At 34.9% G+C, this 16935-nt stretch overlaps 1 protein-coding gene across 1 annotated transcript; it reads right to left on the bottom strand.

The window, feature by feature from the left end:
- Positions 1-1006: 1006 nt before the first annotated feature.
- Positions 1007-9608, bottom strand: LOC131938177 (uncharacterized). The gene is made up of 8 exons (XM_059296091.1): positions 9534-9608; positions 8971-9093; positions 6361-6771; positions 5590-5705; positions 3383-3520; positions 1649-1760; positions 1240-1319; positions 1007-1010 (listed from the first exon to the last, which is right to left on the bottom strand). The coding sequence occupies exons 1-8, from the start codon at positions 9534-9536 to the stop codon at positions 1007-1009; spliced, it is 987 nt and encodes a 328-aa protein (XP_059152074.1). The 5' UTR covers positions 9537-9608.
- Positions 9609-16935: the final 7327 nt, after the last annotated feature.

The raw sequence follows: 16935 nt of genomic DNA, 5'->3' as shown, positions 1-16935 counted from the left end.
GGGTTTAAAATAAGAATATATTAATTTTAAAAAATAATTATAAACCATTATAATTTTTAAATCTATAGATTTTTAAAAAATAAAATGTTAATCTTAATAAGTCTATTACTTTTATTTACACAATCCATTCATATTCCCCGGTCAAGAAACAGATAAACTAGATCAGAAAGGGTAACTTTAGTTTTTTTAATGCGAGCAAGTAAACATTTCTAGCTTTTTTTTTTTTTTTTTAATATTACATTTTTAAGAAACGAGTAAAACATTTAAAGGGCGCTAATCAAAGTTAGTTTTGTAAAAACTGAATTACCTCCTATAGTTCTGTTTTTTTTTTTTGTGTGTAATCCTAAAAAAAAATTCATAAAAAAACGTTTTAATAACAAGCTTTTATGTACTACTGCACTAAAAAGTAGAAAATAAATTATACACTACTATTTAAATTACTATAAAGAAAAGCGTGGGTCACTTTAGTACTTTAGTACATATTTTATACCTTTACTAATATTCGAGAAGAGACCCACGCTTTTCTTTATAGTGATTTAAATAGTAGTGTATAATTTATTTTCTACTTTTTAGTGCATTAGTACATAAAAGCTTGTTATTAAAACGTTTTTTTATGAATTTTTTTTCAGTACTTTACATGTTTTATTTACGATAGTGTTACATGACTAAAAACCATTGCGCGCCTATTGAACGTGATGGCGCAGCTATTCAACCTGATGGCGCAGCTATGGAGCGTGTTGACGCGTGTGGTGTGGTTGGATAGACAAGCCTACTAATTCGGTCCAAATTTTAATTAATTCATAAAAAATTAATTAGGCATCGAATTAAGTCAAATTTAGTTTCAGATTGCATTATCTTCATGTCTTGACCCACGTGCCAAATGTGAATCGTATCGGTCAAGTAGAAGTGTCCGAATTTTCACTCCTGCGTTTCTATCTAGACTGACGACAGACTGACGACTGACGACAGAGGAAGTGAGTTAAATAAAAGCTTGTAAAAACATGATTCACCTAAAAAGGAAATTATATTTACTTAGAGGGTCATTTACAAAAAAATAGTAGTTTTGGGCTAAGCAACATATTCATTATTAAATAAAAATTTTGAATCCACTGAAAACGATTTATTTTTCAAAATACAATTTACTTTTGATTCAATGGTTTTCAGTTAATAATATTATTTGTGTTAGAAACACGAAATTTCTTGGCTAAATAGAATGATACAAAATATGTATAGGTCTACCTGTGGTAGAGACCAAATCCACTTTCAACTTGATCAAACAGTAAATGAGCACAAGGCGAGTCTCCGAAGTACTCAAACATCTAAACAGAAAAAATGTAAAAATAGAAACTTTGAGTCTTAATTTGAGTAGGTTATCTAAATCGATTTTTTTTAAAAATTTCGATACTTGGTGTGTTAACTACGACCAATCGAAGAGTCATCTGTTTAAAAAAAAATAGATTAATAGACTTGTCTTAGACTTAATTATTTGAAAAAAATTAGATTACTAGACTTGTCTTAGACTTACCTATTTTAAAAATTCGATTACTAGACCTGTCGTAGACTTACCTGTTTGAAACATTAGATTACTAGACCTGTCGTAGACTTACCTGTTTGAAAAATTAAATTACTATACCTGTCGTAGACTTACCTGTTTCAACGTGTAGTACGGGCTAGCAGCATTGGCAGGATTATGCCTTAAAACAACACCTTGTCGCTTGGCCTTAGATATCATTACAGGTATGGCATCTGGCAGATGAAATCTGGCGAAGAAGTCTTCATATAAAAATAATTTCAGTTTGTTAAAGTATATACAAAGGTCTATATCAATTAAATCAGCAGAAACCCGAGAAAGTTGGCAGATTATTATGAGGAAATCAACTCTAGTGCCCCAGCAACCCTAAGGTTGAAGAAACGATTCACTGATCTCTAATCAGTGAACTGCTTTGTGTCATCAAACCCTACACTATAACTAATGGCTCTGTCTGTAGGTATCTCATGTTTTCCTAAATTTACTTCACGGGTCAGGTCGGGTGGGAGAGGGGGGCGGGTCACCCAGATTCACCCCGCTCTGTAACTTCAAGTCAATAATCCTCCCCAGCATACACCTAGGTGTGACACCAGAGGCGTAGCGCCCCTTCCCGGCGCCCGGTTACAAACCTTCGATTTGCACCCCCCCCCCTCAAACTTTCGATTTGCACCCCCCCTCAAACTTTCAATTTGTTTTTCCCACCCATTTTGGCGCCCCCCCCCCCCTAATGTCGGCGCCCGGGGACATATGTCGTCCCCCCCGCCCCCCCACTCTCGCTACGCCTCTGTGTGACACTGATATCGCTCTACACAATTACGGCCTGTCCCGTTCAAGTAAGAAAAGGTGGGATAACCCATTCAAAGTGAAAAGGGCGTTAGTTTTTAAGGAGCAGTGGTATTATATCTATTATATATATATACGTATATATGTTGTAATATGCAGTGGTACCTCGAAACACGAGTTAATTCCGTAAAATTGCTCGTATGTCAAATTGCCTGTATCTCAAAGTAATTTTCTCCATTGAAATAAATTGAAATACGTTAAATCCATTCAACCTTTCAGAAATTTTACCTAAACTTAAAAGTTAAAGGAACTTAAACTGCATCACAAATAATTTAACCTAAATGTTACTATACAATGTGTGTAAACTTTCGTTTCATTTTGGTCTCTGCATTTCACTTCAATGGTCTTTGTTTTATTTCTGCCATGCTTTCCTCACTTGCTCTACATTTCCGTTGAAATAAACCTTTCCCATGTAATTTTTTTTGCTCCCTTTCATTTTGTTTTGGAATTGAGATAGGTTAATGTCATTTAACAGCTCCGAAGCACAATCGTTGCAAATTTTTCGGGGTGTTTCTTTTCCACAAAATGTTAAACCCGCCTATATATATATATATATATATATATATATATATATATATATATATATATATATATATATATATATATATATATATATATATGTATATATATATATATATATATATATATGTATATATATATATATATATATATATATATATATATATATATATATATATATATATATATATGTCTTGGGCTAGGGTTAGGTACAGTTTGTCAACATTATACAGAATCGTAATGTATTAGACTGGCGACATTGTTTCGTCAGGAGCATTTTTACTAGATCTATATATTGTAGTATATTTTTAATACAGGAAACAAGCTTAAATTTGAATAAAATTGTATTTTTTTCAGAGAAATTAATATTTAGATTGCAAAAAAAGGATTAACAGTGGAAGGGTAGATTTTTTGTAAAAAAAAATATTGGGTTTTTGAAAATCACAAACAAATGTTGGGTCTGATTTTAGTTTTTGAGAATCACAAACAAACCTGATGGAGGCATCCATCCATATTACAACGTCCGCCTTAAAATACACTGATCCTATGATAACTGGTTTCCAAGCAAAGCATTTTAAGGACTTGAAGTGTGGTGGAAATTCCTCGAAGGTAAAGTTTACAACGGTACATCTGGCAAAATTAAAACAAGTAGCTATATATATATATATATATATATATCCTACATATCTATATAATATGTAAAGATGATGTGCGTGAATAAAACCCAAAATGCGCAGAATTTAAACACTATTTATAAGCGCAGAAAAAATTATAGTAGTTAGTATAGTCTTGTAATGACATACAAGTTGTAACGGCATTGATATTTTTTTTTCCGAAATCATATTTGCCACGTTTTAAAATTTCAATTATAGAATTCAAATATATATTGTAAATATTTTTTAAAAATATTAATTAATGTTGATTAGTGTATATATTTCAATTTTTCAATTGTATTCGTAAATACATTTTATAAGGCCTTATGTTGGTCTTGGCTATAAAAAGAAAACAACACAAATTTCCTAAAAAGAGCTGCTTTTAATTCAATCTTGAAGTGACATAATTGCAAGGTACACTGTAGAGCAGGTTTCTCGTAGACAAATACATGTTTTAAAAATCGTGTTTTTTTTGTTTGTTTTTTTTATTGAAAAGCGAATTTAAAAAAAAAATTAGAACACAGATTCATGACCACCTAAACACAAAATAGAAATCAATTATGTTATCGAATACTTCGTAAGTGATATTTCACCACCGTAGTACCTTTAGTCTTGTTTAAACAGTTAAACTAAACAAAGAAAACACATATTTTACAAGTGCGAGTGGTTCCGTTTTTTACCGTACCTGCTTTAGATAAGAGAATTTATTGAGTGGTAACCTTCCAGTAGCACTGTGTGGAGGGGTGGGGGGGGGGGGGGTCGCTTAGTATTAATTTAAACGCAAAAGGTCTTCACTTTATAATAGTTGAACATGTGAACATAGCCAACGAAGATTTTTAAAATTTACTATCATCGTTTTTTTCATTAAAATTAAATCTTCATTTGTTAGTGAATTTTACAATAATAAAATATGCAGGACTATATATTTTATTTATTTCTTAATTTAAATTTGTTTATAGGCTTTATATATATATATATATATATATATATATATATATATATATATATATATATATATATATATATATATATATAATTCTCTTCTTGGATACCCTAGAAAACACCAAGCCGTAAGCGCGCCTAGCAGGCCCCTCTCTTCCTCTCTAGGCATTTCCCTACAACCTCCACCTCCACGGGTTTAGTGACGGCTAATTAGGGGCAGATAATTTAGTTTGAGACAATTTTAGACTTAGGGGAGGTAACTAAGAGGAGGCTGCTTTCACGGGGAAGGGGGGGGGGGGGTAGGGTAGGATAGGAGTTGAGGGAAAGGAGGGTGGTGGGGGGGGGTTTCGTCCTTAACGACCTACTGATAGTGTTTTAAAGCAAATATTTTCAGTGGCAGCATTGGTACTATCGAATTCACAAATTATGAATTACTGTGTGTTTGTGTGTGTGTGTGTGTGTGTGTAATTCTATTAAACTTTGTAACATTGTTAACCGTCACATGATACCAGTAAGGGCTAAGTTGGAGGAGGCAGGTGAGGGGTATGATGTGTTACTACACTGGGTAAAAACCGATTTAAGTCCGGCACTGCACATTTCCTTGATATTGGTTGTAACGCTTGACAGGGTGAAATTAAACTTGTATGTTTTATGGGTTTGCGATAAAAATTCGACCTTTAACCTGATTTCCGTATCATATGACGTCCCAACCTTTACCCAACCTTCTACCCCGTATGCCGTTCTACCCAATGTAGAGTAATTGAAAATGTATTCGAACACGAACCGTTATCAAGATGTTTTTTTTAGACAGCCAGCTTTCGTGAGGCAGAGGCGTAGTGAGTGGAGGGCGGGTGGGGCGGCAACCCCGGGCGTCGACCCTAAGGGGCGCGAAACCAGGTAGAAATAAATATATTAAAAGCTCATTTTAATATGCATAGCTGAATAGGCTGATAGCCTTTTCAGCATTCCCCGTGGACCTTTTCTTTACGCTTTTTTTAAATTATTGACTGTCCCTTGAATCTATATTGTAACTCATTATGCCCGGTCTTGTTATATAAACAGGTAATGTTTTGTCAACAACGTAGGACTTTTAAAAGTATTTACCTGCAATGTTTCTTTAATTGTGTGTTTTCTTCAGTACTCAAGCCGATATCAAACATGACTAGGTGAAAGTTGCTCAGCAGGGGAAATACTTCAGCGTGAAGCGATTTAAGAAAAGCCTGCATGTAACAATAAATGTAAAACGATACAAAATTGTCATGTTATTTTGTGAAGTTTACTAACCCGAGAGTTTTAAAAATATAAAAATATCTTTTGTGAAAATTCGTTCGCAAAAATGACATGTATATAAATATTTGAACGGGAACTGGATTACGTAGATTCTTTAGTTTGTAGATTATTTATATTTTTTTCTATTTCATTCGAGGGAAGGCGCGCTAGTCAAGCTCCAACGAAAGGGGGGGGGGGGGGAAGCAAACTCCCTCCCCTTAAAGATGCCTGAATAAAGCTCTAAATAAACTCAGGTTCCTATATTCATTTAGTAGATTCCTATTTTGTTTTCTAATATACTTAATAAAGTAAAATTCCCCTTCTAAACCTGACGGTCCATGGGGCAAGTGAAGTAGAGTTCACCTGATTCTGTGTCCCCGGCATATGAAAGGATAATGTGGTCGGCACCATGCCCAGCCGCCTTTACTTTCCGTAACGTGAGTTAGGTACCCAATCGAGCTGGGTGGACTCAGGGACATACTACTGACTTGAACACGGGTTCGAATTCGAGAAATATAATTAGTTGTTGAGTTATAAAAATGGTAACTCTCTACGTATCTTTAAGTATCGATTACGTGAGTTACCCCTGAAAAAGATCAGTGTTACCTGTGACTCCTTGAAATGATTCGACGAGAGCGCGGTGACGATGATGACGTCATACACACCCGGGATCTGCTCGGCGAAGGATCTCATGACGTCACGGTACCTGACCGGCACCTGCAGGTTCTCCCCGAACGCCAGCTGCTTGACCCTGGTCTCAAGGTCAGCGGGTAACTCATCCTGTAGGCATCGCTCTCCGGTTCCGTTACAATCTTTAACGACCCCCAGACTATGGCAGCTGAAGGTGACGTTTAGATCAGGTGTGCCTTCTGCGAGTTGTAGTTTCCTACGAAGTTCGAGAGCGAGACTGCGAGATGAATAAGATTCTGGTGTTGACGCCCGGTACTCATCAACACTAACGGCGTTGCGCTCGAAACTTCTTGGATATCTCGCGAAAACATGATTTGTTGCTAGTATCTGTTAAATTTTTGTATATGCTTTTTATTTATTTGTTATCAATAATCCTTTTGTGTGTTTATTTTTGTGTATCTAAACAAAATATTTTTAAAGTGATATTTTACATTGACTTTTTCTTACACATGTGCCATTTCACTTCCATTACCCACTACTGCATTTTCGAAAAGCATATCTATTACGTACAACACAATTTTTTTATAATCGTACACATTTTATTTTACAGCGACTTTTTCTTACACATGTGCTAGGTCACACAAAGCCTAAAAAAACTTCACTCCATTTCACTCCCCTTTTCCTTTCCTTCCCGCACGCATTTCAGATAAGCATGTAAATTACCAGGAACACTCTTTTAAATCTAATAATTTATGCAATTTTGTTAGTGATTTTTATATATTCTTTTTTTTAAAGATTAGATTAGGCAGATCTTGTCTAGGAAGCATAGTTTGTGCACTTGTGTACCAGTAGTGACAAAAACAGAAATGGGGGGGGGTGGTGACCGCACCGTGTGACACCCGACCTAGAGACGCCACGGTTATCTAACATCATAAAAAATAAACCGGGAGTGATCTCCCCTAAACTTTCTCGAATGTTCTAATATAAAATTACGAGGGATGGTAACTCAGGACATAGACAATATTTGTTATCCATTTTTAATTACTTAAACTTTTAATAATAGAATAGAATCTCGTAAAAAAAAGAATTGCACACCAAGTGAAAAGTTTCCCTTTCAAACCTGACGGTCTATGGGGCAAGTGAAGTAGAGTTCACTTGTTTCTGTGACCTCGGCATATGAAGAGATAGTGTGTTCAGCACTATGCCCCCAGCCGCTTTTACTTTCAATAACAGGAGTTAGGTACCCATTGGGTGGACTCAGGGACGGCCTACTGACTTGAACTCGGATTAGAACTCGAGACTAACGGGTTAGCAGTCCAGCTCTCTACCGCTAGACCACTCCGTCCCACACCAAGTGAATGCCTAATAAAATGTGTATAAAAGTGCGGGATATTATTAGTACTTTATAAATTTACATGCGTTTTTTTGAGAGATCGGAAATAGCGTAAATTAGTACTTCCGGTCAACGGAAATTACTAAAAATTTGACAGAAGGTAGAGAATTAGATCTTTTACTTACATGTGAAATTTCATGCATCTATCTAAAATAATACGCAACTTATAGGCTTTTGAAAAATTCAAAGTAGAAAAAGTACCACTTCCGATTATCGGAAATCGCTCAAAAGTTGATCAGGATCTACGATTTTGATAAAATACTTATATATGAAATTTCATCAACCTAGCTGTAACGGTACTCAAGTTATCGTGTTTACACACAGACAGACACACAGACACACAGACATACGGACAGAATTGCAAAGTCCAGTTTTTACGACTCGATAACGCATAAAACGTGAAAACGTTTATATATTTGTATTTATAATTTTTGCCTGATTAAAATAAGTCCTCTATACTCCGGATGTGATGAAGGACTGAGGAGTAAAACGGTGAAAACTGTCAAAATTTCATGTTATTTTTGTGCACGATTACAATACTTTCTCTATACTTCGTATATACGAGAAAGTAAAAAAATTCCGATGTTTAAGCATGTTTTAAAAGTTTTATAACTTTCTTAACGTTTTTCTTTGTTGTGATTTGTGAACGTGTTACCGATGCCAAATTCACCCCCACCCCCCCCCCCCCCCAAATGTTATTTATTTTACCCATTCTTCTTTCCGCCCTTTTTCACGTCATTCTGGGGTTAATTCATTCGATCTTATTTCTAGCCTCTGACACGAGACATAGTTTCTTGTAACAATCCATAGTTTATTCGCACTCATTCATTCTTCCATGATCTCTATATTACTGTACCTAACACTATAATATCATTAACACTTGGCGTTGTTTTTGTCGCATCCTTTAATTTATTCGCACATTCTCTAGTCTTTTCTAACAGCTAATAGTCTCTTTTATAAAAACATAGAAACTACCCATTTAAAATTGGGTACATATACCTCTACCTATATTTACTAACTTTTGTGACGTAGGCCTACCTAGTTTTGTAGCATCCATTAATTTATTCACACATTCTCTAATCTTTTCTAACATCTAATAGACTCTTTTTTAAACATAAAAATAAAATCCCCCCATTTAACAGTATACATATTATATACCTCTGACTATATATTTACTAAATATTTTAACGTACCTTTCTCAGCCCGAAAACCTCAATACACGCGATTAATATCCCTGTTACAGAAAGATAAATCAGCCAATGGAAACATCTCTTTTGTAGTAATCGTTTGATTATTTTAAACACATTTTTCTTTGCCTAAAATATGTTAAATTTGTCATTAGTTGTTATTTGGAAAAGCTTAACAATTTATTAGGTTAAAGGCAAGATATAAATATTAATCCATCATTATTATCATATGAAATCGTAATTGATTAAGTTTTATACAACATTAAAACATTAATATAGATCTAATTTTAGAAGTCGTAATTGATTATCCTGCTACGCACATTAGACACTACTACTACTACCAGTGTAAAACAACTTCAGCCGGGGCCCATGATTTATTTTTATCTAACTTTAATTTTGATATCAAAAATAGAAATCACTTTTCACTTAAAATATTCTAAAATATTTATCTTGATTGTAATTATTGTAACTCATTTTGATATAACTTTGATTTTGCTTTTTGTTATAAATATAATTATACATATCTATCTGCTATTTCAATAAGACTAGGTGTCTCTGATTAACCTTACCATTTCAGTAAAATTAGAAACCTAGAAAACTACATAGACACGATGGTTATTTTTTTTTTCTGGACTTCGTTTGAAAACGATATTAAAACTAACGCAAGAGTTTTCACATTGACAACATATCCTGGTTGGTATCAGCCATGTTCGACTTGATCATAAATATTGTGTGCGGGCTTACTGCATGAGTGTACTTTATATCTAACAGGCTTGAAGTATTACTGCAGGCCCGGAAGGACTTGAGGGGAAAAAAGGAGAGTTTGGGGTAAGAGGAATGAAAAGTCTGTAAGTGTAGTCCTCAATACGATTTATTCTGCATTTGTATAAAGTGTTAAAAATGTATTCTTGATAAAGGAAAATCGAATGTACTTTTAATTGTTTTTTTTTTTTTTAGATTAGCTTACTTGGTTGGATTAATAGAACCTAAAGTGTTAGATCTCTGTATTTATTTCTAACTTTATTTTTGTATTAAGTGTTAAAAATCTTTTCTTGATAAAGAAAAATCGTATGTACTTTTAATTATTTTTCTTCTAAAAATTAGCTTACTAGTTTGGGTTAATAGAACGTTAAGTGTTAGATCTCTGTATTTATTTCTAACTTAACTTTTCTGAACAAAGCATTAATTATTACCTATCCATAAACGTAAACGCTTTATATTTATAAAAATAGCCGTCCTTACCCGTTGCACGTGAATTATAGGCCTTTATATTTTAATGTTATACATGTTGGAGAAAAATATGTTATAAAATAGTTTTTGGTCTAAACGCAATGTGCTTTACTACTCGTTGAACAATATAAGGGACGAAACAAAGAAATAACTAAATAATAGCTAAAAATCCGACTCATTTAAAATAACATAGGCTACCAATACTTATTAGAAAAAATAAAACCAAATTATATACATTATTAGTCAACAAAACACCATATTAAATGCACACACAGATTAAGAGACTCAAATGATTCAGTTTAAAATCCGGCTAATCAATGGTCAATATGTTGTTTTTTAGTGTAATTTGTATTACTTTGACAGAGAAAACTGTTTACATTTCATAGCATACGTCTTGATACGTAGATTTGTAGAATCTAACTTCTTTATATTCTAAAATCGGAAGATGTGACGTCATTGTTTATTGCGTTCTTGTCACAACTATAAACACTTTTCCGGTTGCATAATTAAAAATGTTTTTCTACATTCGAATATGCCTTTATTGTTATTTTCTTCTAAAACTAAAATTTAGTTTATACATTTAAAACATCTAGCATATTATTTTCAACATAAGTCCGTATCAAGTTCTCCATATATTGCTGAAGATACTGATATCATAGCCTGTGAAAATATTTTGCGGACAGAGAGAGAGAGAGAGAAGTGCGCACATGGGCTTTTTTTATATTAAGATTAATTGCTTTTTTAATACAAACAAAAACAAAAAAGTAGAATAGACAGAACATCAGTCGCAGGCTAATCTTTTGTTTCACATGTTGGAGAAGATAGTTTATGTTTTTAAATCGTGTAGACCTACTGCATCTCAGGGGGCGTCCATAAAGGACGTCACACTCGTAGGGGGGGAGGGAGGGTCCGTAATTTTGTGTCGATGTGTGATGAGGGGGAGGGGGGGGGGGGTCCAGATGGTGCGACGTCACATTTCTGCATTATGGAAAAGCAATGTTAGAAAACGAATTTTAGACGTTATTTCGTGTTTTAGAAAACTGTTTTAATAAATTGTAATTGGAAATGATTAAAATACTCTATTTTGACAGAGTTCAGACAAAATTTTGGAAAAATATCGATGTTTAAAAAAAAATTCAACTGAAATTTATAAGGGGGTTGTAGGCTGAGGTGTGACGTCATTTTAGGGGGGGGAGGGGCGCTGTCTTTTTGTGACGATGTGTGACGGGGGGGGGGGGGGGGGAGGGGGGAGGTAAAAATTGTCAAAAAAAAGCGTGATGTCATTTATGGGTGACCCCTCAGCAAATTACGATTTTATATGTCTAAACATTACACATGTTTATATTACATTCCATCCTGTTTAAGAAGACACATTCTGAAATTTTAATTAAATTGTGTATTTCCTTATTTTCTTTAAAAGAAAAGTTGTGATTGTGATTATTCGTGTTTTGCCAAACGATAATTTAAATGGATAGTTGTTTTTGTTCATTTCACATTAAAACTAACAATTTTTAAAGTAAAAAGGTTTCCCTTTCAAACCTGACGGTCTATGGGGCGAGTGAAGTAGAATTCACTTGTTTCTGTGACCTCGGCATATGAAGAGATAATGTGGTCAGCACTATGCCCAGCCGCCTTTAATTTCCCTAAACGTGAGTTAGGTACCCCTCAGAGTTGGGTGGACTCAGGGACGGTCTACTGACTAGAACCCGAGACTTACGGGTTAGCAGTCCAGCTCTCTACCGCTAGACCACTCCGGAATTGATGTCAACTTTCTTTCATAGTTTTTAGTGTTTTTATTCACTATTTAATCCAAAAAAATCTAAGGGAAGTACTACTCATCCATTAGGGTTGAGAATGTAGTTTAGTACTAATTTACTAGCCGGCTCTTATTGTGATATTTTATGTTTTTTTTTTATTGTCTCATCCATTGTTAAAATGTAAACCGGATATCTATATTCTTAGTTGTTGTAGATCTACTGATGATTCGTTTTCTTTTTCATCTATTTCTACTGATGTCAGCATGATATTTTAATTTTACTGGTGAGTGAAAATGTTAGGGACTGGTGTTGTCACCAGAAGCAGCAGAGCTAAGAAGTATCGTTTAAATAAAGAAAAAGCGATATCAAAAAAGATTGCTAACATTTGTGCAGCGGATGATATTCATTTTCAAAAGAAAGATGGAGGACAATGCGTTATCATTGCCTTTAGAAACTCATTTAGCTATGAAAAAGTAAAAAGAATCTTCAAAACAAAATATGCTGATGTTGTTGAGGAAAGAAGGGATGATGATGGCGCCAATGTTGAAGATAATTATAAATTACCAGGGCTGTCTGTCCATCTGTACCACACGAATAACAAAATTATGGTACAGGGAAAATCTAACGTTGTGTCTGTTTGGGTGGATTCGGAATTTTGCTGTATTCTAAATAACCTAATTACAACAGACAAAGCTGTCGACATGCCTCTACCCATGTCGCCGCCACTATCACTGTCACCACCACCTTCACTGTCCCCACCCAGAGTATTGGAGCTACCCATTTCACCGCCCATGATTATGTCCGCTTCCAACAGTGTCAATCAATGTGCAGAGGATACGATCAATACCAATCCGTTAGATTGTGTAACACCTATAAATAACTATACATTTTCATCAAACCTATCTCAACCAACTGATTTGCTTAGTCCAAAAATATCATTTCTTCAAACCACACAACTGGAAAATAACTTGAGATCGTTTATTCTTAACGAGATCACCTGTGTTAAAAAAGCTTTTAAAGCGGAGAAATTGCAGTTTAACAGCCAACTAGAACAACTCCGAGTCGAAAACGCTGTCTTAAGGGACGAAGTCAAGAGATTATCTAATGAAGTGCATAGCTGCAAAGATATACACGTTAACCTTAAGAAGCGTTTGATTGATCAAGAAAATATTTCTGCGTCACTAAAGAAACTCCTCACAACCAAGAATCCCTCTTGCAGCACAATATCCACCTCAACATGTGAGGATAATCAACAACTAATAAATGAAACAAAAATCACATCGGCAGGCATCATGCAAGAAGCTCCGTTCCCAATCCCTGTTAAAATTACACAACGTGATGACAGAGCGCGAATCAAACCATCGGAACATTCGAGTCCCAGCACCCTGCAACGACCACGAACTAAAAGCAATTCTACACAATACAGCGTCCCAACGGTCAAGGCTGTTCATGTCCCTGTTGTCCAACGCTCTACTCACTATGCCACTAATAGAGATAGCACACAACATGTCGCCGCCCCCTACACCAACCTAACAACGAAACACCATTTGATCCTTGGTGACTCTACACTTAAAGGTCTCCATCCTGATATAATGGCCACGGATCATTACGAGCGTGTATCGGTAATAGCGCTGCCTGGGGCAAATTTTGAAAAAATTAGGGACGTTATTAGTAGCCGATCACGTGACTCTAGTACCACAACTGTAACCTTACATTGTGGTGTCAACGACAGTCTATCAAACGTCAGACTGTCACAAGCTAATATGCTAGAAATTGTGAGAAGTATCACTCACACATTTCCCAACGCAACAATCCGTTTTTCATCCATCGTACCCCCATGTCGGGGCAAGGGTAGGCACTTGATAGATATAAATAATAGATTTTTACAGTCTTTCTGCATTGGTTATAAATACTGTTTTATAAACAATACACCTTTTTTCACTGCGAAGTCAGGTGCCCCGAGACAACGCTTGTACAGTGACAGTATTCATTTGACAAAAATTGGAAGCAGCATTCTCGCTAAAAATATAAAGTATCCCCAAAGAGCCGTCAGCTTAACAGATAAAGACCATGTGCAACTTTCTAACGTAAAAGGTACAAGGTCTGATTTGGTTTCGACCGTTGATTTGCTTCCAACAATATCTTCAGATCAATTGAACTCTAGCCCAGGCTTACATCACTTAATGGGCTTTAGCCCTTTGTTGCTTCATCAAGCTCTAATGTTGTCGCTTAAGCGCCTTCCTGGAACCTAACTTTTTTCACTTACTATTTACTAGTTTAGCTCACTGTACTATTTTAATTATAATACATACTGATACTATTGTACATTTATATAGCAATATTTATATATATATGTATATATTTATATATATATATTTATATATAGGTATTTATTTTGAGAGAGAGAGAGAGAGAGAGTGAGAGAGAGAGAAAGAGAGAGAAAGAGAGATAGATAATAAGGCAGTGTGAAGAGCTGCGAGTGTTTGTTTATTGGATGACAAAGCGTGTAATTGTAAGACAATTATATTGATTCTGTTTAATTAGTTCATTATATTGATTTTTGTTTATAACATCTCTTATTCATTGATATTTTATTATCTTTATGCATTGTCTATTTTCATCATCCTGGCCCTCACAAAGTGGGCTAAAATTGGGCCATTTAAATATTTTCCACATATTTAATAAACACCATGAAGTTCTAAAAATTTTAAACAATTCCAACAATCCTTTCCATATCTTTGGTTTCTCTGAAACTCGATTACAATCTTTTATAAATGATGTTGAGATATCCGTCTCTGATTATAACCTAATATGCCGAGACCCATCCTTACACAAAGAAACTGGCCTTTGTGTCTATGTCCACTCCTCAATTCGTTTCAAGTACAGGAAGGATCTGTCAACGGACAATATAGAATGTATTTGGATTGAACTCGAAAAAAGCAAACACCATCCGGCAATTTTAATTTGCTTCCTTTATAGAAATCCCTGTGAAAACATGGATTGGTATGATCGTTTTTGCTCCATGATGGATACCGTTTTATCTACTAACAATGAATATATCATATTGGGAGATTTTAATATAAATTTATTAAAACCTCAAGGATATTGGCAAGATATTATTGATTCTCTGAATCTAAAACAATTTGTGCACACGGCTACCAGGGTAAATGATAAATCAAGTACAATAATTGACCACATATACGCATCACCTGACTGCAACCTAATAGAGGTCTGTGTCCCCTCTTGTGGTGTTAGTGACCACTTCCCTGTTTGTTGTACTTTTTCGACAAAAAGATTATGTGTACCTTCGCGGCAACACATAACTATAAGTTATCGCTCTTTTAGAAAATTTAATGAAAATCTTTTTCTTTCGGATTTATTGGCTGCCCCCTTCTGCAATGTATACAATTATAATTGTCCCGATCTTGCCATTTCTGAATGGCTGCGTATTTTCTATACTATATATGACAAACATATTCCTAAAATCTCTAAAAGGGTTAAGACTACATACAAACCTTCTTGGTTTAACAACAATATCGAATCTGCAATTAATAAAAGAGACTGGCTTAAACGTTATGGAACTTCTGAGGACTTTTGTAGGCAGCGAAATTATGTCAAACTGCTCGTGCGTAGGTCGAAGAAGGAGTATTTTAATAAGCTGCTGTCAGGCAAACCTAATTCCAAATCTATCTGGACTGCTATAAATCAAATAATTAGAACAAAACGCACATGTAATACATCTGGACATTGCCAGATATCTGCTGATGACTTTAACAATCATTTTATATCATCTGTAGCGCTCAACACAGATGCTGATTACACAATCAGTGAGGAGCTTAAAAATGTTTGTAATTCTGCTCACCGTGGTAGGACAGAGCTGATCATTCCGCTTCTCACTGTTCATGAAGTATATGTTAGCCTAAGATCTCTTAAACCGTCTTCAACAACTTCGTTTGATGATATTTCTAATAATGTATTGAAGATTTCAGCTCCAATAATTTCCGAAGTTTTAACCTATGTCTATAACCTCTGTATTGCCAAGCATTATTACCCGACACATTTTAAGCATGCTAAGGTTATACCACTACACAAAAAAGGTAACATCCAAGATGCTAATAACTACAGGCCAATTTCTATACTTTCTTCCCGCTCCAAGCCACTAGAAATACATATAAACAAATGCATTTCAAATTACCTTGAAAAGCTCAAGCTTTTCCATAGTAATCAGTCTGGGTTTAGAAAGTTTCATTCTTGTCACACTGCTCTGATTAAGATGAATGAAAACTGGCTTAAAAATATTAACAAAAACCTACTCTGTGGCTCGCTGTTCGTCGATTTCAGAAAAGCCTTTGATTCTATTGATCACACCATACTTCTTAAAAAACTAATTCCATACAAATTCCACGACTTTACAGTTAGGTTACTTCACTCCTTTTTATCTAACCGATCTCAACGCGTGTTTCACCTTAATACCATCTCTTCACAGAAATATGTTAATATAGGGGTTCCACAGGGCTCAATCTTAGGTCCTTTACTTTTTTCTTTATACATTAATGATCTTCCATTACATATTGACGCTGGTCAGTGCGAGATGTTCGCTGATGATACTTCTTTGCATGTCTTTGCAGACAGTGCTGAGTCACTCAGTTACAAACTTCAAACATGTGCCAATCAGCTTGCTACTTGGACAAAATTTAACAAAATGAAACTTCACCCCGATAAAACCAAGTCAATGTTTATTACAACTCATCAGAAACGCCTTCGTCTTCCATCCACCGCATTAAACATTACTATAGACAATTCAAACATTGAACAGGTAGACAGTTACAAATGCCTAGGATTGTTTATAGATCACAACCTCACTTGGTCTGACCATATTCATTTTATAAGAATGTCCTTATTGAAGACAACCTTTCAATTAGCAAGGATAAAGAACTTTCTCAACTATAGGAGCAGGCTGGTTTTTTATGAGGCTTTTATTCAA

The sequence above is a fragment of the Physella acuta genome, unplaced genomic scaffold (genome assembly GCF_028476545.2).
Source record: "Physella acuta isolate Inbredline_101_S28 unplaced genomic scaffold, ASM2847654v3 ptg000236l, whole genome shotgun sequence".
Classification (NCBI taxonomy): domain Eukaryota; kingdom Metazoa; phylum Mollusca; class Gastropoda; family Physidae; genus Physella; species Physella acuta.
This window is presented reverse-complemented; position numbering and strand designations above follow the sequence as displayed.

Bases quoted from the DNA above. Each gene is read 5' to 3' on its own strand.
- LOC131938177 (XM_059296091.1), bottom strand. The intron at 5,706-6,360 runs GTAACACTGATC...TGTTACATGCAG, and splicing joins ATCATTTCAAGGAGTCACAG to GCTTTTCTTAAATCGCTTCA. The intron at 1,761-3,382 runs GTTTGTTTGTGA...CTTCTTCGCCAG, and splicing joins TGGATGGATGCCTCCATCAG to ATTTCATCTGCCAGATGCCA.